This window comes from Paroedura picta, chromosome 3, assembly GCF_049243985.1.
Source record: "Paroedura picta isolate Pp20150507F chromosome 3, Ppicta_v3.0, whole genome shotgun sequence".
In the NCBI taxonomy this organism is placed as follows: Eukaryota; Metazoa; Chordata; class Lepidosauria; order Squamata; family Gekkonidae; genus Paroedura; species Paroedura picta.
This window is the reverse complement of record NC_135371.1, coordinates 157,770,551-157,792,528: the sequence shown is the minus strand read 5'-3', so window position 1 is coordinate 157,792,528 and position 21,978 is coordinate 157,770,551. Positions and strand designations below refer to the sequence as shown.

Here is a 21,978-nt window from a genome sequence, read left to right as displayed (position 1 = left end):
CTGAGTTGCAAATGAGCACTAAATATCATGTTGTGCCACATCTGTACTGGTATGACATATTTAGGTGCTCCCAACCTGTTGAAAAAAGAACTTGATGAGATTGGCATAGCTTCATGTTAATACAGATTGAGTTTACCCATTTATGCTTTAGTATAATGGAGTTTATGTTTTATTACTGGGCAAATTGGTGTGGCCAGTTGTGTTGTCTTGTATGTCAATTATTCCATAACTTTAGCCAGTGTAAAGAGTGGCTGAAGAAGAAAACAATGAAACTGTTATTTATCTGGATGCCTCTCTGGTGCTTGTTGCTATGAATATTTTTATGACTGCTATCACAAATTTCTGAAATCTTCAAGGCTTTCATGGACATTGCACACTGCAGGCTCCTCATGTCAACATTTTTGTATCCTTGTAAGTTTCTGTAAGTGTATTACTGAAAATTCTTTGAAATAACTTGGTGTGCTGTAAAGCCTTTCAGCATGTTCTCACGGTGGTGGTTGTTTTTTAACACCCTGACTGGTGACATGATATGGGAGTGAAGGACGCAGCTTTAACTTACAATGACTTATTTTATTGTAGCATAAATGAATTTCTAATTGCCGTAATCTAAAGCGTTTTACTGTAGAATTTATCTCAGCAATTCAAGACACTGTGATTATCAAACCGCAGATGGAGAGCTGAGGTGAAGACACTTTAAAGCAGTGGTCCCCAGCCTCTTTGCAGGTTGCAGAGTCATGTCTCTGCTGAGCTCCAAGCTCTCAACAAGCCCTGTCACTGCCCTCAGACCTCCCGGAATTTCCCAAGCATGATGGATTTGTCAGCCTTAAAAATACCTCAGAAAGGAAGGCCAGAAAAGGAAACTGAAGGACCCAGTTTGTGAAAAGGTGTTCATAGTGTTTGCTACAAGTTAGGAAAAAAATGGAGCCATGCTGAACTGGATAGTTGACACACAGTCTTTTCTGTGTCTCTCACAGACACAAACACAGTATGGTGCTCCCCACCCAAACAGACAGCAGCACTCCACCTCACACACACAGGCTCGGCAGCTCTGGGGTTGGGAAATACCTGGAGACTTGGGGGTGGAGCTGGGAGTGGGTGGGATTTGGGGTGGGGAAGGACCTCAGTGGAGTCTAATGCTATGAAGTCCACCATACAAAGCAGCCACTTTCTCCAGGGGAAATGATCTCTTTAGTTTGGAGATGAACGGTAAAACCTGGGGACCCCCAGGTCCCACCTGGGGACTAACATCCCCCTCAGGGTTGCCAGCTCCAGCTTGGGAAATTCTGTGAGATTTGGGGGCACGGTCTGTGGAGGGGAGGATTTAGGGGAGGGATTTAACCTGGAGACTATGGAATGGCGTGATAAAACACCCCATATTTTTTATCCCCTTGTTTGTGTTGCTGTGGTTTTGTGTTACAACTCAATTGTGCTAATTAAAAAAAATTATGTTGGACTTGGGTGGGTGCTCAAATGGTGCTGTAAGGTGACTGGGGAGTTTTTGCCATGTGACAATCATTGATTAGTAAAACAAATGTTGAGAAGTTTTGACTTCCTGTCCCACGGCTATTCCATGGAAGAAGAGTGGTCCAAAGGCTCCCCATGTGATCATCGGAAAAGGTCAAGAGAGCCATCCTGTGGCAAGAAACAAGGGGCAGCACAGCATAACACCTGGGTGAGTCTTCCGTGTAGTAAATGTCCAAGTGGAATATAATCTCAAAACATAAAGGAGAAAAAAAGTCTCTACATATGTATATATAGTTTTATTTTTGCTTCCACATTCCTCTGACAAAAAAGGGTGTAGAACATTTTGACTTTGGACCTAACTTCTGTTTTCTAGCTTGTTCAGTTTGAAGAAATTACCTGAAAGAAAGAAAAAATAAAGACACTAAGCCAAGGGTTCCCTGGTTTTTTTTATAGCAAGAGCTATGGAAATGCAAATTTTGAAAGGAGGATGAATCTGTGGCAATGGATGTTCTAGCACAGGGGTAGTCAAACTGGGCCCTCAAGATGTCCATGGACTACAATTCCCAGGAGCCCCTGCCAGCAAATGCTGGCAGGGGCTCCTGGGAATTGTAGTCCATGGACATCTGGAGGACCGCAGTTTGACTACCCCTGTTCTAGCAGAACACACACACACACAGGAGAAAGGTGAGGGATAAATGAAGTAAATAAATAAAATAAATACATATATTTCTATTTCCATTTTCCTCCAGCTACCTCAGGGCCGCATATGGGATTTTCCCCTCCACTACTTCACTTGCTCAAGAACCCTGTGAGACAGGTTAGACTGCAAGAATGAGTACAACCAAGCCCAAGAATAGCATGGAAGTGGTAAGCTTGCAAGCATAAGTTACTGATTGTGCTCACAGGCATATTTATACTTTAAATGATCTATTGGTCATCCCTTCCCCGGAGAACGCTGGAAATTGTAGAGTTATGCAAGAAGGCTAAAAAATACAGAATTTCCCAAGAGTCAGTGTGCCAGTTGGGTGACCACGTTCTCCCTCAATCACATGAGGACAGTTGAATTCCTACATAAAATGTAGACTAACAAGATGTGTGTGTAACAAAATATGTGTCCAATGGCACCTTTAAGACCAACAAAGATTTATTCAAAGGGTGAGCTTTTTTTTGTTGGTCTTAACAATGCTATTGGACCTGAATGTTGTTGTACTGCTTCAGACCAAGATGGCTTCCCACCCCCTCCAGGCCCATCATTGGCCATTATGGGAGGGAGGAGCAGGTTGACATGACCACATATGGACATCTCGCCCAATAAATTTTTAACAAATTAAAATTTATTAACTCCCACCCATTCAGGAAATTTCTCCAAGGCTGTCAAGAAACCCCAGGGTGTCACAAAACCCTGGTTGAGAATGCCTGATCTAGGGCAACCAGCCTCCAGGTGCAGCCTGAAGGTCTCCTGGAATTACAATTGATTTTCAGACAATAGAGATCTGTTCCCTTGGAGAAAATGACACCTTTGAAAGGTGAGCTCTATGGAGGCTGAGCTCCCTTTCCTCACCTTCTCCATGGCTCCACCCCACCCCCCAAATCTCCAGGAATATTATTATCAAGCCCTATGAAGATAGGTTGAAGGACTTGGGAATGTTCAGCCTGAGGCCAGCTGGAGAAAAGGAGGTTGAGAGGGGACATGATAGCCCTCTTTAAGTATTTGAAAGGTTGTCACTTGGAGGAGGGCAGGATGCTGTTTCTGTCGGCTGCAGAGGAGAGGACACGCAGTAATGGGTTTAAGCTACAAGTACAACGATATAGGCTAGATATCAGGAAAAAAATTTCACAGTCAGAGTAGTTCAGCAGTGGAATAGGCTGCCTAAGGAGGTGGTGAGCTCCCCCTCACTGGCAGTCTTCAAGCAAAGGTTGGATGCACACTTTTCTTGGATGCTTTAGGATGCTTTGGGCTGATCCTGCGTAGAGCAGGGGGTTGGACTAGATGGCCTGGATGGCCCCTTCCAACTCTGATTCTATGATATCATATGTGCTTCTGATATCCCCTTATTGTCTTCCAATAGGAGTTTATTGCCATAAACTTACATTGTTCATCCAGGAAATGTAGGCAGAGACACGGGTGAACACGGTGGGTTTCCGGTAGACATTACATCCGCTACTGGAAACGAAGCTAGTGACTCCATGGACGTAGTATTTGCCGTTCACAAGGCAATTCAAAGGCCCTCCAGAATCCCCCTGGAGAACAGAGCAGAGAGAGAAGGCATGTCACGCCACCGTTTCTGATGTATTCCTTGTCCCTGACTTTTATACCAAGAGCGAGATTTCTTTCTAGTTAAGCCACTTAAGCAGCATTGCAGCTGCCTCAAGACAAACTGGCTTTGTTGAAAACCTGCCACTCAGGCAGTAAATTGTGCCTCTTGTGAAACCAGCCAGCCAGCCAGAATATGAGAAGTTGACAAGCGAGGGAAAGAGCTTACCGTATTTCAAGTGAACGATTTCCCCAATGCAATACTTTTCAAACAGGCTTTTCAAAATGGACTGGACGTTTTTTTTACAAACAGGATGCAAATTCACTTCAGTTTGACACTCTATGGATTGCTTTCCTCTCTACCTGATCTCTGAGATCTTAGGTGAATTTTAGTCTGCCTACTAAATTTATCTCTGATCCTGCCCCTCATAGAAGCAAATGGCTGCCATTCACTCTTATAGGGAAAGTTAAGGGCTGTAGCTGGGAAAACATCTGTGGTGAGTTCAACAAAGGCATGGCTTTGTTGATCTTAGATTAAAGAGAAGGCCTTTTAAGTGTTGTTGTTTTTTTTCTGGCTTCAAACAGCAAGCACAAGCAGAGAGGTGTTTTATTTAATGGCGATCTCTTAAATAAAGAAGGCAGAATATTGCAGAAGAATATTATTTATTTATTTATTATTATCAAATTTATAGCCCGCCACTCCCAGTTCAACTGGCTCGTAGCGGGTAACTTAGTAAAACCCCCACAATAAAACCCCACAAAACAGTATAGAAAACCATCCCTCCCTGACAGCTAAAAAATTAACCTCTCCCCACACTGCTCCATGAACTACCCATAATCCTGTGCCTCAGGGGACAGACGGAGGGGTGGGCTGAATGTTCTTGCCAATGTGGGGGGTGGGGGCTAGATTGAACCACCCTGGCCTCAACCAAAGACCAGGTGGAAAAGCTCCGTCTTACAGGCCCTGCAGAATTATTATACCTGTTAGGATCTCATGATGTATAGAAGGATAAAGAATTTAATCCCTGACAGATGTCCCCTTGCAGATTATTAGGTCGCTCTCCTCCCCAAATCAAGGGTTGCCAGGTCCTGCTTGCCCACTGGCAGGGTTTGGGATGGGGTCAGGGTTGCCAGCTCCAGGTTAGGAAACCCCTAGGGATTTGGGGCGGAGCCTGGGGAAGAAAGGGGCCTCAGTGGAGTACAATGCCACCAAGTTTGCCTTCCAAAGCATCCATTTAAACTAGGAGAACTGGTATCTGTAGTCTGGAGATGAGCTGTGATTCTGTGAGATCTCTGGACCCCCCCTGGAAACATCACCCTACCCAGACTCCAGCCCCAAATTTTGGTGTAAGAGCCAGATTGGTGTAGTGGTTAAGAATGGCAGCCTCTAGTCTAGAGAACATGGTTTGATTCCCTGCTCCTCCTCCATATGCAGCCAGCTTGGGTGACCTTGGGCTAGCCAGAGGCCTCAGCGTTCACTAAGTCTCACTATTACAGGGTGTTTGTCATGGGGAGAGGAAGGGAAAACTATTATAAGCCACTCTGAAAATCCTTTGGGTAATACATAGTGGGATACAAAGACCAGCTCTTCATCTCTGGGATTTCCCAACCCAGAGCTGGAAAACCTAGGACATGCCCATGACCCCAACTTATTAAAAACCACAATGTCTCATTTGGCCATTGAATATGCTTGTGGTCTTCCCCAGCAAAAATCACCTGACATCCGGAGCGTGTGCCGTCCCCTCCAGCACAAACCATGGTGTCCTTGACCGTTGAGCCCCAGTAGGCCGAAGTGGAGCAGGTTGCATAATTCACCACGGGGAGTGAGGCTTGCTGCAAGACTGAGGCCAGCTGGCCATTAGCTAGACAAAAGCACAGAGTAGATGAGTATTCAGCTAGCTTGAGATGGTAATGAGCTATTTCCTTAACCACTTTCTTTTCCAGGGATGCCAGCCTCCAGGTAGGACCAGGGGATCCCCTGGAATTACAACTCATTTCCTGGTAACAGAGATCAGTTCCCCTGGATAAAATGGTTGCTTAGAAGATGGACTGTATGGTATTACATCCCGTTATCTCCAAGACTTATCCGCGGATGCCTGAAGGCCCTGCTCACCATCTTTCTATAATATCTATAATATATCTTCTATAATATCTCTATAATATCATTGCCATCATTGCAATTTGCACAGCTAGCCCACAGTGCAACAACACAGTGCAACCCATAATTTTGTTATGGGCGTGTCACCGCTGTTATCACTGCACATGATTTGTCAGGAAGAGGGTTCAAAAAAGATTCCCCCCAGCTTTAAAACACCGGTTGCAAATAATTGTTGTATAGGTTAATGCACAAGGCAGGAATCTTATCACAAGTTTGAATTCTTCCTTCCTTCCTTCCTTCCTTCCTTCCTTCCTTCCTTCCTTCCTTCCTTCCTTCCTTCCTTCCTTCCTTCCTTCCTTCCTTCCTTCCTTCCTTCCTTCCTTCCTTCCTTCCTTCCTTCCCCTCCACTGCCCTTTTCATTTCAGTACAGGGGGATCCAGTCTGCCCAGCAAAAGATTACAGACTTCCTAATGGGACAACCATCTACATATCAACAATGAAACAAACTACCACTACTAAAATATAACAATAACCAGGCAGTCTACCTGGCATAGCTTCATTCTTCTGCAGCACTAGGACTGCCACAGGGAACAGCAGTTGGACAGATCTACACTTGACTGCACAGCATCAATAGTCTGGTTAAGTTTCGTTAAGAATATGGTACATGGAGCTTTGGAGAAGGTTAGAATTTGCCATAAAGCCCCCTTTGCAAAGACACAGTCAGTGGCTGTGTCATTTATCTGCCTCAGTTGCCGGTTATCTATTTCAGACATTGTTTATCTATTGCACCACTTAATTTATCTATGTCACACATCATATTTCACTCCAGATCTGATGCAGAAAAAATTGAACTGGGGATCAATGAGATCAAAAGCCTGAGCTGCTACATCGTGAAGAAAGCAGACCGCAAGGAAGGCTTTCATACCCTCTCCCGGTACTTTGTGGACTTTACCAAAACAACTCACTTTTAGTCCTCCCCCAGCCGGTGATGTAACAAGGGTTGTTGTTGGGGAGGATCTGTCCAGCCGGGGGCAAAGAACCAAGCTGTACATAGTTGTTCAGAACGGCACTTTGAGAGAGCCGGAGCAATGCGATATCATAGCTGCAGTGGAAGAGGAGAGACAATAAGCAGCGGGGTGAAAAGGCATGAAACAAATGACTGTCCTTTCTTTAAAGGCCTGGTCAGAAACCGGAATTGCTGTTAATATTTATTGACTGAATCTCATCTTTCTGTGAATGGAAATGTCAGTGCCACCCAATGCAGAGTTAGACCCTTCTAATCCTACTGATTTTGGTGGAGTTAGACAGGTGCAACTCTGTTTAGGATTGCAGCTATTGGGCACCTAGCATGAATTCAAGATGCGACTATATTCTCTGCGTAACCAAAAGCTAAATGTGGCATACTTCCAAGAAGCCCAGTCAACCCTATGACCAACAGATCACACTTATATTCGAAAGGATTTGTGAGTGGGGAAAGTGCATTTTCGATATTTAGTAAGTGATTATTCATCTGAAATTATGTCCACAGTGGCAAAATGTTTGGTGGAAGTTTTAAATGTTAGAACTAAGCTTTTTTCTTAGTGTATTTTATTGCAATCATTTTGCTGTTGTTTATATATACCTCCAATTGTTTGACTTTTCCTCTCTTATATGTTGTGATGCTATGGAATGCCAATACATTGATCGATTATATTCTCTGTGTAACTAAAAGCTCAATGCAGTGTGCTTCCAAGAAGCCCGTTCAACACTGAGATCAACAGATTGCACCTTTTGCTAAGCACAAACATTTAAAATTTTTTGAAGAGTCAGATTTTAGCAGGCTTTTATGAAAGGGAGGGGGGAACATTAAAATAAAAAGCAATGAAGCATTTATTTATTTGCTTTTTAAAAATTGCTGTCCTAACCAAAAGAAACTCTTGAGAGGCATAAATGGCCCTTTTATTTCCCCATTCTATCCTCACAATAACCCTGTGAGGTTGGTTAGGCTAAAAGACGTTGAGTGCTTTTGAACACCTCAATAAACTATAGTTTCTTTAAATTGCGCAAACCCTGATTGGTCAACCACATGTGCATTTGTTGTTGTTTTGCCATCAAGTCACATTATGGTGACCCTGTAGGGCTTTTTAAGGCAAGAGACCTTCACAGATGGTTTGCCCTTGCCTGTCTCCATGTCATGACCCAGGTATTCCTTGGAGATCTGCCATCCAAATACTAGCCAGGGCTGATGCTGCTTAGTTTCTGAGATCTGATGAGACTGGCCTAGCTAGGACTATCCAGACTAGGGCCCACAAGTGCAGAATATACCATGACTGGTTGGGGAATCCCTCCTTGGGCTCCTCCCAAACTCCCATGCATTCCCAGGCAGTTGTCAAAGTCTCGTGACATCTGCTGCCTGCTAGCTATTGGCTGGCTGCAATAAATGGGACAACAACAGGAAAGAAGCAGCTTTTTAAAATAGATCTTCAGGTTTCTCTTTAGACTGAGCTGACCGCCAGACTCCGCCTCCTTTGCAGTTACCCGCTTCACTGAATTTTGGGTGCACTTGGAACAACGGTATGTCTCGATTAGCCACTTTAATCCCAGGCACTCCATGATCTGATGCTTGATCAGAAGGTTTCTTTGGTTGGGTAACATTTCCAGGGTAACACTTACCCTCCGGCAACGTTATTGCTGTTCCAATAAGGATGCACGAAGATCCGCCCCACGCTTAAGTACTGCTCCGTGCCTTCCTGTTGATAAATGTTGTGGTCACCAACGACCACGCGGAAATTCATGTTGCTGGAGATAAAAGAGAATGAAAATGGAAAAATTATATTGCCAGTCTGCAATCTTTGTATGAGCCCCTAACGTATTCTTCCCTTCTGGTGTTTGGCAGGAGATATGAGTATTTGGAACTGTACAAGAGGTTGAGCACGGCAGGCAGGAAGATGTAACCGGTGCACATTGGGCTTGGTGTGCAATGGGTGTGGTCCTCCCCCCAAGGACTGCCAACGTCCAGGTTGGATAATCAAACCAAGGAACAAAACACTCAGAGAAGCTGTGATAACTTTAACTGTTTATTCCAAATAATGGCTGGAAACGACACCGGTTAAATTGGTTTTTCAATGGACTTCCTCAGTAGCCAATATTAAATTACTATTAAATTGTTATAAATTAACAATATTAAATTCATAACATGTAGGAACATTTAGAGGTGGCATAAATAAACTTCTTTAAAAAGCTACAGCACCAGAATTTCTTTGAGAAAACATATCATGCATGGCTATTTCAGTCAAGAGTAAAACAATATAAATTGTATAAAGAGAGACTTGTCCAAAAGTAATGAAAACACAATCTTAGAGAAAGATACAGTTCTGTAGTTTGAAATCTCTTCTGTGAGATCTTGACCACTAACAGAACATTGTCTATGAAGTGACTTTGGGTCTACCCAAATTGCCAGTAGTGGTCATTGTTAGATATACTATGTAAGTTTACCATGCAATTAACATATAACAAAAATGTAAAGGAGAAATAGCACATCTTATAAAAATACTGAATAATCGAATGTGGCATTCAAACCTCCAGGAGTTTGGGTTCCTAAATGATATATATAGAAAGCTTCCCTTTGTAAAAGTCTGTGTTGTATGTTTATATTCTGAAAATCCCTATGTACTATCTGTTGTAAAGGAAACACCCACTTCTCCACCCAGCTACGTCGTTCAGGGGAACAAATCTGGAGAGGACCATCTGGAACCCGGAACGTTGGGGCAAACTGCCCCAGGCAGCACAGCATGAAGTCCTCCATGCAAAATAGGTCTTGGTGAGCCAATGAAGACATTCTCACCTGTCCACACAGTGGGCTGCTGTCATCACCCAGTTTTGCTTCACCAGTGTCCCACCGCATGTATGATACCAGCCTCCTCCTGAATAGTATTGGAGGGAAATCTAGATAGCAGGAGAGTCTTGAATTAGTTCCAAACAGGAGCACCATTTAATAATTCAGGTTCTTGTTCAATGTAACGGCTGCTGTGAAGACATCTTCCTTTTTCTCTGTTCCTGTCCATACCAAGTCATGGAGTGGGTTAGAGCAGTAGTCCCCAACCCCCAGTCCTGGGACCGGTCCGTGGATCAGTTGGTACCAGGCCACGGCTTCTCCTCGTCCTCCTCCCCGACTGCTGCCTCGGGGGCTGCCCTGCCACTCTGCTGCTGGCCCAACTTTGGTGCTCTCCGGCGCTCTACCCCCCCCCCCGGGCCTCAGTAAAATTGTCAAGCGTTGACTGGTCCTCAGTGATAAAAAGGTTGGGGACCACTGGGTTAGAGCAGTCTGACACTGGCCCCAATTAATGGAACAGAGTTGTAAAAAACAAACAAACCAACAAAAACCCATAGACTGCAAAAGAAATGGTTCATTTACCTGTGATGGCCATGAATTCCTCTGTGCATCGAAGCCCCCCACAACACGTCCATGGTCCTCAAGAGACCCCTCTGAACAGGATCCTTAAGGAATAAAGCAGTATGATTTCAGTTGACGATGGTCATTGGAGATCTGAGAAACACCCAGCAGTAGCTATTGGGATAACAATAAGGTGATCATATAAAGTCACTTCCCATTCCCATGGGCCAAGACACAGACTCCTCTTCCTCAGGTGGAGAAACCACAGTCTTGAACAAAGGTAAGGGTGAGATTCTGGAACTTCCCCAGAAAGAAGCCTCCAGGATCGGGATGCCAACTCCAGGCTGGGACATGCCTAGAAGTTTGGGGGCAGTGCCTGAGAAGGAGGGAACCTGGGTGGGATTTATTCTAGAATCAATGGTATACCACCGAGGTTGGTCACCAAAGCTGCCACTTTGTCCAGGGGAACTGATCTGTAAAGTCTGAAGATGAGTTGTAACCAGGAGTTGCCCATCCCAGAGTGGGAAAATCCTGGAGACTTTGGGATAGAGCCTTAAAGAGGGCATGGTTTGGGAGGGAAGGGACCACAGTGGGATCCAATGCCATTCCGTCCACTCACCAAAGCAGCCATTTTCTCCAGAGAAGCTGATCTCTGTAAAGCTGTAGTGTCAGGAGATCTCCAAGCCCCACCTGGAGGCCGGCAACCCTGATTGCCAACTTGGCAGAGAAACTTCATATCTTAGGGATTCGGTACTTTGGTAGATAGGTTTGTGTGATGGTTCCTATTTCTACCTCAGTACTGGTAGGACCGGCTGTAATAAGTCTGAGAACCAGCAGCAGTGAAGCCTGGTGTGGAGATATCCAGCATGGCAGTCATCCATCACACACTGTGACTTCTAGAGAAAGGACAGTGTCTAAAAGGATCCTTTAGAGTGAAATTCTAAACAGAGCTACACTGGAACACATGAAGCTGCCTTTTACTGAATCAGACCAGTGGTCCATCAAGGTCAGTACTGTCTAGTTGGACTTTCAGCAGCTTCCCTAGGCCTCAGTCTGCGATCTTTCACATCACCTGGTCCTTTCAACTGGAGATAGCAGGGATTGAACCTTTGCATGCCAAGTGGATGCTCTGCCACTGAGACACAGCCCCACCCTTAAGTTCATTGAAGTCAATGGAAGTAGAAGGCTGTCCCTCTTGTCTGCTAATGCTCTGGTATAGGGGATAATTTGGCACAAGATTCTGTGGGGGCTAGTGACCAAGAAAACTTAAATGGAATGTTAAATAATTTAACTGAAACAACTTAAATACACAATTAAAAGTTTTTAAAAGACTCTCAGGTACATGAAAGCTACTTTTGGACAGAACCAAGACTTTCATGATTGAGTGTCAAACTGTCGATCACAACATAACATGCGGAATGACGTGCAGCAATTTGTCATTCATTGAAGCATCTTCGTGCCAATCTCTATCGGCTTCATCAGAATTCTTTTGGAGGGGGCAGGACAAGCATAAAATGGGCTTGGGTCTTACGTTATAATATACCCCTGACCTAGACTAGATAGCCCAGGCTAGCGTAATCTTGTCAAACTCAGAAGCTAAGAAGGGTCAGCCTTGGTCAGTATTTGGGTGAGAGACCAGCAAGGAAGTCTAGGGTGATGACATGGAGGCAGGCCATGGCAAACCACCTGTGACCTTCTCTTGCCTTGCATACCCTATGAGGTCAACATGCGTCAACTGCAACTTGATAGCAAGATCCATTGAGTCACAACCAATTTATGGCACCCCCTCAAGGGGTTTCCAAGGAAAGAAAAGAGCAGAGGTGGTTTTGCCATTGTGCTGAGAGGGCTGGTTCTATAAATCAGTCCTCCAATCAGTCTTCCCTGGTCTTCCATGATTGTGGCTGACCCTGCATGGCTTCCAAGCTCTGACAAGCGAGGGCACATCAGGGCAATGGAGGATGTTGGCATTTACTTTAACTAAGTAAGACCAACTAAGACCAGGCCCAAAGCTCAGCCAAACCTAGGAAATGAGATTATAATAGATTCGACTACTCCTAAAGAAAGGTGAAATCCTTAACAGGGGAAAGCTGCAAAGAAGCATTGAAAAGTACAGTACTGTTTACTATGCAATGAGGGGAAAACATTGTTTTCAGTCTTGACAAAACATTCCCCATCAGAAATACTCACCGCAGAGGACAACAGCAGCCAAAACAAGAAGCCCCAGCATGGTGATTGAATGCTGGAGATCCCCTTAGCCTTTTACTCCTTTTATATGTTAGGAATTCCACATCATCAAGGTGGCAGAGATAAAGACAGCCATTCTTGCAGGGGGGCGTGATGGGAAGATGCACAGGTGACTCCGAAGGGCAAACATGGACTGGCCTTGCTCCTTGGCTATTTTTTTTTTAATTCTGTTTACGGTCAAAGCTAAGCAGTCAGTTTAATTAAATGAAAGAGTAGAAAGAACTCTGGGAATTTTAACCCCCTCCCCCAAAGTTTTTTTTGGGGGGAGGAAAGAAATTAAAGCAAGCACTCCTGATCTGAATAGGTCCCAAAATATTTACAATTGACTCCTTGATTTGGTTTATCATTTTTCATAATTGCAGATGAAGATACAGAAGCCTTTATTGGCACAATGAGCAATACAAGTAAGGAAATACAAAGTAATTAAATTAAAAATCAAACAAGGTTACTCAGTTTCCTTAAAAACAAGGAATTAATTCTAAAAGCCCTGCCTAAAAATACTGCAGTACAGGATATTTGAGCAGGATCCTTGCAGTCAAGTAATTTATTGACTATTACAGTTTTGTCAAAATGGAATTGAAAGGTGGACAGAATGTCAGATATCACATAGCAGTATAAAGATGCAGCTAGGGTCATGAAATTTTTTTAAAAAAAGAAGTGCCTGTAAATAAAAATATGGAATCTGATACTAACAGTGTTGCCTTAACATCCTTAAAGAAAATAGCTTTCAATAATTTAAAATCTTCTAAAATGCAAAAATACAGAAACTGTGTGGAATGTTAAATGTATGCTTTTTCTTCTTTTTTTCCTTTGGCACTTTTCAAAGTGGACACATTTCTCTACCCTGTCACTGGCCTGGCAGAACACTCCCCTGAGTGAGATCAGGGTGTAGTCTGCACAGGGCTTTTTACCCATTCCCAGATCGACTAAATCCCTGCAGTCTACACTGAATTCGATTTCCATTTTGATTTTGGGTGCTTTAAATTTTCCCTCTGCAACATGCATGATTTGTGGTGACCCGACCTTTCCCCCACGATATCCTGGAGTGGATATAAGCCTCGATACTTCAAAAACTGCCATGAGTAAATGTGTAGATTTCTGCTTTTTGTGAATTAACTCCATTCTCATGCCTCTAGCAAAACAATCTTCCCTGATTGGCCAGGGTGTCAGTTCAAAGACTTCCTGGTTCCTGGTTTCAAGGCTTGTCTTAAAGTGACTGCGCTCCAGAAGCCCTAACTTCTCTCAGCAGAGATTTGCCTCTTGGATTTATCTGCTGTCTCCTCTACCTCCCCCCACCCATTCAAGAAAAGAAAGAGACTTTGCTGCACTTAGCTCCCCTCCCCACTGAGCTTTCCCAATTGAGTGCAGAACACTTTCTGTTTCAGTTGCGGGGGGGGGGGGGGGGGAGACAGAGGAAGACCTGAGTTCAAATTGATCTGAATTCAGCAGGAACCACAACGGACAAAACAAAGTAAGTGCAGAATCAGACCAGGACCCTGTGAGACTTAAAGCAGTTCTGCAGGGCCTGTAAGGCAAAGTTGTTCCACCAGGCCTATGGTTGAGGCCCATAGAACATCAATGCAGCTGGCTTCCCCATGCACATATGGACACACTCATGTGGACATAGAAATAACATATAGCTGCCAAGGAGACATGCCATCTTAGCACTTTATTCCTCCCTCCCTCACACCTACATTTGGGAAAAGGCGGAATTTTTCTGTCTATATTAATATAGAAGATCACAAGGGAAGTAGCTAGTATAATATGAGGAAACAAATAATGTATTTTAATGGTATAACTAAGCTCCAGAGCGCACACGAAACAAATCAATTAAGTTTGCTTTGTTCTGTGTGCAGACTAGAGAAGAGTGCAAATAAAATATTGATTTGAATTGGAGCATCTGCACACCATCCCAGTGTTTCCCCCTCCCCCCTTTTGGACTTCTGCACCTGCTGAATCAACCTGATTTGTTCCATGTGCAACTCAGAGAGGGGTGCAAATAGTAGGATAAAACTCAGGGTCTCCAGAGTGCACACAGAAACAAATCAACCTCGCTGCTTTGTTCTGTGTGCACCTCAGAGAAGTGTGCAAATGATATGATAAAAGATGAGGTTTCCCTTCATTGATTTTTTCTGTGTGCACAATCGGAGTGCACAATCCAATCAAATGTCAATCTAAAAGGCTTGTTTGCACACAATCCTAGGGTTTACTTTTTTGGTACTGCTGCACCTGCTTACTTTCTCCGTTTATCTCCCCAAAAGTCCCATGACTTGCCAGGGTTTCTTCCCTTTAGAACAAACAGTGGTTGGGTGTGGCTTTCGTTGCAACTCTGTGCTCTCTAATAACAATTCTTTCCAGCACAAAATACGTATTTCCTTTTGGTTAAGAAATTGCGCCTCCTTTCAAGGTATGTTGCAGGATGCTTCCTTTTTTCAAAATACCCAGAAGTGGCATACTTGGGACAATAATTTCAGAGGGCAGTCACCTTAGTCTGAAGTAGAACAACCAGTTTTGAATCCAGCAGCAACTTAGGGAGCAACAAGGTTTTCTGGGTGTAAGCTTTTGACAATCAAAGCTCCTGTTGTATCTGACGAAGGAAACTGTAACTCTTGATATCTTATGTACGAAAATTCTTGGGAAAATAACTGAATCACCATCTCTGAAGGGCCCATTCATTCCTTTTGCAATTGCTGTGTGCAACTCAGTTGTGTTGATGTAACATGACCCCACTATCAACTGTGAACCCAATCATCAGAAAGGCCAAAGCTGAGAGTGAGCTAAGATTGGCCAGGGAAGCCCATTATAACAAGAAAAGATTTTTCAGTTATGTGAGGAGCAAACAGGTAATAGGCCCACTGTTGGGTGCGGATGGACAAACTCTAACGGAAGATGCAGAGAAAGCAGAAAGGCTTAGTGCCTATTTTACATCTGTTTTTTTCCACAGGTCAAAGTGTTTAGGCACATCTAGAGATGGCCATAGCCAAAGGACTGTGTCTGGGTGGCAGGTTAACATGGATAGAGAGGTTGTCGAGAGGCGTTTAGCTGCACTGGATGAGTTCAAATCCCCTGGTCCGGATGAAATGCACCCGAGAGTACTCAAAGAACTTTCCAGAGAACTTGCACAGCCCTTGTCCATCATCTTCGGAACCTCTTTAAGGACAGGAGATGTCCCGGAGGACTGGAAGAGAGCAAATGTTATTCCGATCTTCAAAAAAGGGAGGAAGGGTGACCCGGGAAACTACAGACCAGTGAGTCTGACCTCTGTTGTGGGGAAGATAATGGAGCAGATATTAAAGGGAGCGATCTGCAAACATCTGGAGGACAATTTGGTGATCAAAGGAAGTCAGCATGGATTTGTCTCCAACAGGTCCTGCCAGACCAACCTGGTTTCCTTTTTTGACCAAGTAACAGGTTTGCTGGATCGGGGAAATTCGGTTGATGTCATTTACTTGGATTTTAGTAAAGCTTTTGACAAGGTTCCCCATGATGTTCTGATGGATAAATTGAAGGACTGCAATCTGGATTTTCAGATAGTCAGGTGGATAGGGAATTGGTTAGAGAACCGCACTCAAAGAGTTGTTGTCAATGGTGTTTCATCAGACTGGAGAGAGGTGAGTAGCGGGGTACCTCAGGGCTCGGTGCTTGGCCCGGTACTTTTTAACATATTTATTAATGATCTAGATGAGGGGGTGGAGGAACTACTCATCAAGTTTGCAGATGACACCAAATTGGGAGGACTGGCAAATACTCCGGAATATAGAGACAGAGTTCAACGAGATCTGAACACAATGGAAAAATGGGCAAATGAGAACAAGATGCAATTTAATAAAGATAAGTGTAAAGTTCTGCATCTGGGTCAGAAAAATGAAAAGCATGCCTACTGGATGGGGGATACGCTTCTAGGTAACACTGTGTGTGAACGAGACCTTGGGGTACTTGTGGATTGTAAACTAAACATGAGCAGGCAGTGTGATGCAGCGGTAAAAAAGGCAAATGCCATTTTGGGCTGTATCAACAGAGGCATCACATCAAAATCACAAGATGTCATAGTCCCATTGTATACGGCACTGGTTAGACCACACTTGGAGTACTGTGTGCAGTTCTGGAGGCCTCACTTCAAGAAGGACGTAGATAAAATTGAAAGGGTACAGAGGAGAGCGACGAAGATGATCTGGGGCCAAGGGACCAAGCCCTATGAAGATAGGTTGAGGGACTTGGGAATGTTCAGCCTGGAGAAAAGGAGGTTGAGAGGGGACATGATAGCCCTCTTTAAGTATTTGAAAGGTTGTCACTTGGAGGAGGGCAGGATGCTGTTTCTGTTGGCTGCAGAGGAGAGGACACGCAGTAATGGGTTTAAACTTCAAGTACAACGATATAGGCTAGATATCAGGAAAAAGTTTTTCACAGTCAGAGTAGTTCAGCAGTGGAATAGGCTGCCTAAGGAGGTGGTGAGCTCCCCCTCACTGGCAGTCTTCAAGCAAAGGTTGGATACACACTTTTCTTGGATGCTTTAGGATGCTTAGGGCTAATCCTGCGTTGAGCAGGGGGTTGGACTAGATGGCCTGTATGGCCCCTTCCAACTCTATGATTCTATGATTCACAAGAAAAGCCAACAAGTGTTTACAGTCTAGATTTTGAGAGGACCTTGCTGGGGCAATGTTCTTCAAACCATCTTGGGTTTCCCTTCTTCACAGATTTCCTGTCGGACTCCTGTGAACAGGTCTTTTATCTGTGATTCGTCTACCCAATAAGGAGTCACCGTTCACAACAAAACAATGCACTCTGTCCAATAGGCATGTGTCTCTTGACTGCAGGAATAAGCCTTGAGTCATATGACTTCAATCCATGGCTACACAGTGGGCCATTAGAGGAAGAGAAGATTTCAAGAGCAGTTTGCTCCGGATTCTTTCCCAGGAAAAGTTGACGCACTCACCCATCACCAGTTCTCAGCTGGAGTCCCTTACTTGTGGTCCATTGTTGGCTTTTAGAGTGGGATCCTGCCTGAATACAAATGCAGCTTCCATTAGCTGTCAACGAGTTTGGCTCCATGCTTAAACCTAACTGGACTCAGTTAAATGATTGAAGTTCCATTCGCTTCAATGGCTCCAGTGTGAATAAACTCTGCAATTTTTCAGAGGGCGCCTTGAAACACCTCTGACTATACCATATATTCCGTTCACCAAAATCCTATGAGCTTGCTTAGGCTGGGCGATAGAGCTAAACAAACACATGGCTGTGAAGAACAGCATCGTAAGTCTATAGGGGCCTTATTGGACTGGGGGGGGGGCTCCAAAACAGTGGGGGAGCTACTTTCCCCGTTTTGAATCCATCTTGCACAGGTAACCCAACTACTTTGAAAACATAACATGCAACTTGGATCTCAATGACTGGGCTAAGACTTGAATGCTTGCTTGTCTTGCTAGCTTCACATGAAGCTACCTTATACTATTGTCAGCTATCTAGGCTGGTATTGTCTTCTCTGGCCAGCAATGTCTATCCCCAGTCACTGAGAGTGTGTTTTGCTTCATCTCCTTCCTGAATCCTTTCAGCTGGAAATTCCAGGGATTGAACCTTACCTGGAACCCACAAATAAAGCAGACACCCTACCACAGAGTCATGGAACCTCCCCTGAGTCCAAGGCTCTGCCACACTGGCTTTGACTCTCATGGTGATACTGGGGCACCCGTTGGGCAGGCCTTCGCCATTCCTGGCCAGCCAGATTCCATGGCCAAGAGAGCTTCTCTAGCTGCTATCAAATAGCCTACAGAAGAAGCAGGGAACTGGGAGGACTGCAGAGAAAGAGACATAGATTTGTTCCCAAGAATGCTGGCTCCTAAATCCTGTTTTATTTGTTCACTTCATTCATACCCACTTTGGGGTGCCCCAAAGTGGCTTACATCCCCCCTTCTCTATTTTATCCCCAGAACAACCCTGCAAGGTACGTTAGGCTGACAGTGTGTGTGACCAGACTGCTTCTATGGTGAACTGAGGATTTGAACCTGGGTCTCCAGATCCTAGTCTGACACAATAGCTGCTCTTTTAATATCTCATATAGTTTGATATGAATGTCATGGAATTGAATAATGCATCTGTGTTGGGACAGGAATTATTATATATCGTGTGGTGTGTGTATCCAGGAGACCCGAGGAGTGTCAGGCAGTCAGGCAAGGGATGCTGGAAGGTGGTTTGCCATTTCCTGCCTCCACCTACTGACCCCTAGTGTTCCTTGGAGGTCTCCCATCCAAATACTAGACAGGGTTGATCCTGCTTAGCTTCTGAGATCTGATGGAGTCGGGCTTGCTTGGGCTATCCAGGTCAGGGCTGCTGAGATGAGAACTTATACGGAACCTTACCCTCTTATTAGATGAAACCATTGGAGAACTACTTGTAAGGAGCCAGAGATAGACAAGCTTCTTTTGTAAAATACCGTAAGTTTTATTGGTTTTTCTTTCAAATCAGGGTCGCCTGGGCAGGTCATCCAGTTCCCTCTTAACCCCAGAAGTCTTCTTAGAAATGAACGGATAATCATGGCAGGACGCTCATCCCAGTGATGTCATTAAAGATCCAGAGTGAGTCTTCCTTCCAAGTGTTCTTGCTTCAAAGAGGCTACAGCTGGTACCAAAACCAGCAGCACAATTTTAAAAAAGGAGGCGAGGAAGGAATTGCTCGCGGAAGGGCGATTTGGACCCCGACACCGATCAATCCATTTTTAAATCATGCCCTCAAAAACACCAAATTTCTCAGAAGTCCAGGATACAGCTCCTTTTCAGATTCAACCCCGATTCTGCATTATGCTGTCCGTACGATTGCTAATCAGCTACACAAGTCAACAAGAGGCACTTGGGGGGTGCTGGAAATTGGGCGGGAGCTGCCGCTTGGTGCAGGAACAGCATCGCAACCGTGTGTTGGAGCAGCACCCATGGAACCAAGGACAAGAATATATTAAAACACAGCAGGCAAGACATGGGGACATTTATTTGCTCCAGTGGGCAACGATAGCTAACAATATCCAGTGTTGGTTTAATTCCAGATCCCACCCACAAAGGGCATTCATAAAAAACAAACAAACATACCCTCCCCTTCCTCTCCCTCCTGTCTGGTTTGCAACTTAACTCTTCATCCGCCAAAGGTTCACGCAGCACCCATTCCCCACCCCCCACCCCCAGCGATTGGGCTCCTGCTGGTTTCCAAAAGGCACTTAGCAGCTCTCCACGCTCCTTGAGTTGCAGTGCACAATCCAAGGCCACGGAAGTGTCCCCAAGGAAAGGAAGGAACGCTCCTTGGTCCAGGGGAAAAAAAAATCAAGCTGTGCAAACCGTTATCAGTCCTGCTCTGCGCCGGCCCACTGCATGGAGCTGGCAGGGAACCAGGTCAGGTGGAAGCATTCTGACAATCAGGACTGCAGGGATCCAAAGAGCTGGGAGGGGAAATGGCACAGTCGGCTCCCGACACGGGACCCACCAGGAGGTGCCCGGTGACCGAACACCCTTTGTGTGAAGCCCGGAAACCAGCCTGCCTGACTTAATTCCAGTTCTCTTTGGTAGAGGGATTAGCTGCCTAGGAAGCAGGGTTTTTTTTTTTTGCAAAAAAAAAAAACTTTCCAATGCAATTAGCGGTTTATTCACAGTGTGTTGGCGAGAATCCCCAAAGCCTGAGGTAACGCACTGGCCGCAGCCTGTGCAAGGGGGCTGAGGATTTCAGCTACGCAACAACACTGCGCTCCAGTGTTCACTTTGTTAAACGCAGGTGAACTCTACCTATCCTTTAAGGAGCAGGAAGGGCCCATGGCCAACCAGAGCCCTTCAGGAGAGGAGAGCTCTTCCCCAAGGACGTCTCCCGAGCAATTAAAAGTTCCGTTCCTCTTTGTGAAGCCCAGAACGATCTCTCAGAAAAAGGCAATTCCTATGTAACAGAGGCAAGAGTCCTTATCTTTGGCATCAGGTTCTTCCCCCCCCCCCCTTCCCTCCCCGGCAATACCCTGCAGAGAAGCTTATTCCTTGGGATGGGCTCTGTGGTCAGTTGTCAAGGGCCCCCCTTTTGACATTGCTCCCCAGTATGCAAATTAAGAAGTATTTATTTCTCGTATCAAAGGGTTTTTAAAAAAAATCTAGCTTAGGCTAATTCACTGATGTCGTCTTTCTCACAAAATGGAGCCTGACGAAGCTCTAAAGGGCAAAAACGCACACGCACAAACACACACAAACACACACACACACACACAGAAATATACACCTGCTTCCAACTTTGACTAAAGACAGACATTAGACAGGCGCCAAGGCTTGCTGTGGTTTCTTAAACGGTCCCATTCCAAAAGGCACAAGACAGTGTGTTAAAGGCATGTGGGTATGCAGTGTGTTTCCAATGGACCCCATTTTCTCTTCTCTGGGGATTTAACACCCCCCCCCCCATGTCCTCGAGGGCTTGAGAGGAAGAAACTGGAAGCCTCCACGCGAGTTCACCAGCGACAGGCCGTTGCTTGTGCGCTGTGGGTCTCCCCTGGACCACATCAGCTGAAGTGCCAAAGCTGGTAGGAATCTGCAGGGTTGCAGGGAGCCATGGAAGGATGTTCGCCTCGTCCTGACAGACACTTGTTAGATGCCACATTCTTAATCAGGTGATCCTTGAAAAGGAAAGAAAGGTCATGTCATCTCGCTTTTCTGTCCCCGACAGCAGTCAAAACTGACCGGGCGCCCACATACTGCACGGAACTTATTCTTCCACGCTTCTACTTCAGCGGGACTGATTTGGGCGAAAAATTGGAAATCGACGGAGGCCCCCTTCTATTGCGCAACAGCTCGATAAACTATCTGAACTTGCTAAAGTGGCCAGACTTACCTGCTTGATCAATCGAAGGTCAACAGAAGTATTTGAAGAACAATGGGGCCATTATTTAGACCAGGGTTAGTCAAACTGCGGCCCTCCAGATGTCCATGGACTACAATTCCCACGAGCCCCTGCCAGCGAATGCTGGCAGGGGCTCGTGGGAATTGTAGTCCATGGACATCTGGAGGGCCGCAGTTTGACTAACCCTGATTTAGACTATTTAAAGAAAGGCAGGCAGAGGTATAACAACATATTATTAATTAGAGGAAGCTATGAATGTCATTTATCTTAGATGTAGCTGCAAATTATTCTGATACTCTTTTGTTATATTGTTTCATTATCAAATCAAATAAAAAAATATCAAAAAAAATATAAAGTGACCGGGCGTTGGCTGGCATTAGAAGTGGGCAGGGCAGTTGCCAAGGCCCACCTTTTGTGGTGAAATAATTGTGTTCCTTTTTTCTACCTTGCAAGCGTCACACCCCGGTAAAGAGGACAAGGGCAACTTTATTACTCTACAGTGATGGATTACTTGAGAAAGCAAACATTTGCTAAGCTCCTGGCAAGGGACAACGAGCACACTCTGATCGCAAACACTCCCCCCCCCCCTTCTTGGTTAAAAGCAAATCACGGAAATTGCTTTACGATTTCTACATGTCACAGATACAACAGGCAATTGCAAATGCGTGTATTCCCTTACCATGGTGAAAGCTGGGGCAAAAC

General features: G+C 44.9%; 2 protein-coding genes and 1 long non-coding RNA gene across 7 annotated transcripts in view; 1 reads left to right on the top strand and 2 right to left on the bottom strand.

The window, feature by feature from the left end:
* The first annotated feature begins 1,472 nt into the window (after positions 1-1,472).
* LOC143831366 (uncharacterized) lies at positions 1,473-6,802 on the top strand. Its single transcript, XR_013228849.1, has 3 exons — positions 1,473-1,672; positions 2,214-2,331; positions 6,646-6,802. It is a non-coding gene; the product is annotated as an uncharacterized LOC143831366 (long non-coding RNA).
* Positions 1,745-12,454, bottom strand: CELA1 (chymotrypsin like elastase 1). Its single transcript, XM_077324371.1, has 8 exons — positions 12,376-12,454; positions 10,210-10,292; positions 9,640-9,740; positions 8,469-8,594; positions 6,782-6,918; positions 5,435-5,580; positions 3,556-3,705; positions 1,745-1,860 (listed from the first exon to the last, which is right to left on the bottom strand). The coding sequence occupies exons 1-8, from the start codon at positions 12,413-12,415 to the stop codon at positions 1,843-1,845; spliced, it is 801 nt and encodes a 266-aa protein (XP_077180486.1). The 5' UTR covers positions 12,416-12,454; the 3' UTR covers positions 1,745-1,842.
* Positions 12,455-20,020: 7,566 nt separating this feature from the next.
* GALNT6 (polypeptide N-acetylgalactosaminyltransferase 6) overlaps positions 20,021-21,978 on the bottom strand; it is an 82,367-nt gene continuing 80,409 nt past the window's right edge. For all 5 annotated transcript variants that reach the window (XM_077328910.1, XM_077328909.1, XM_077328908.1 and 2 more), the window contains one exon: positions 20,021-21,052. In XM_077328910.1, the coding sequence (XP_077185025.1) occupies positions 20,939-21,052 (114 nt within the window). In that variant the 3' untranslated portion in view covers positions 20,021-20,938. The remainder of the gene's footprint in view (positions 21,053-21,978) is intronic.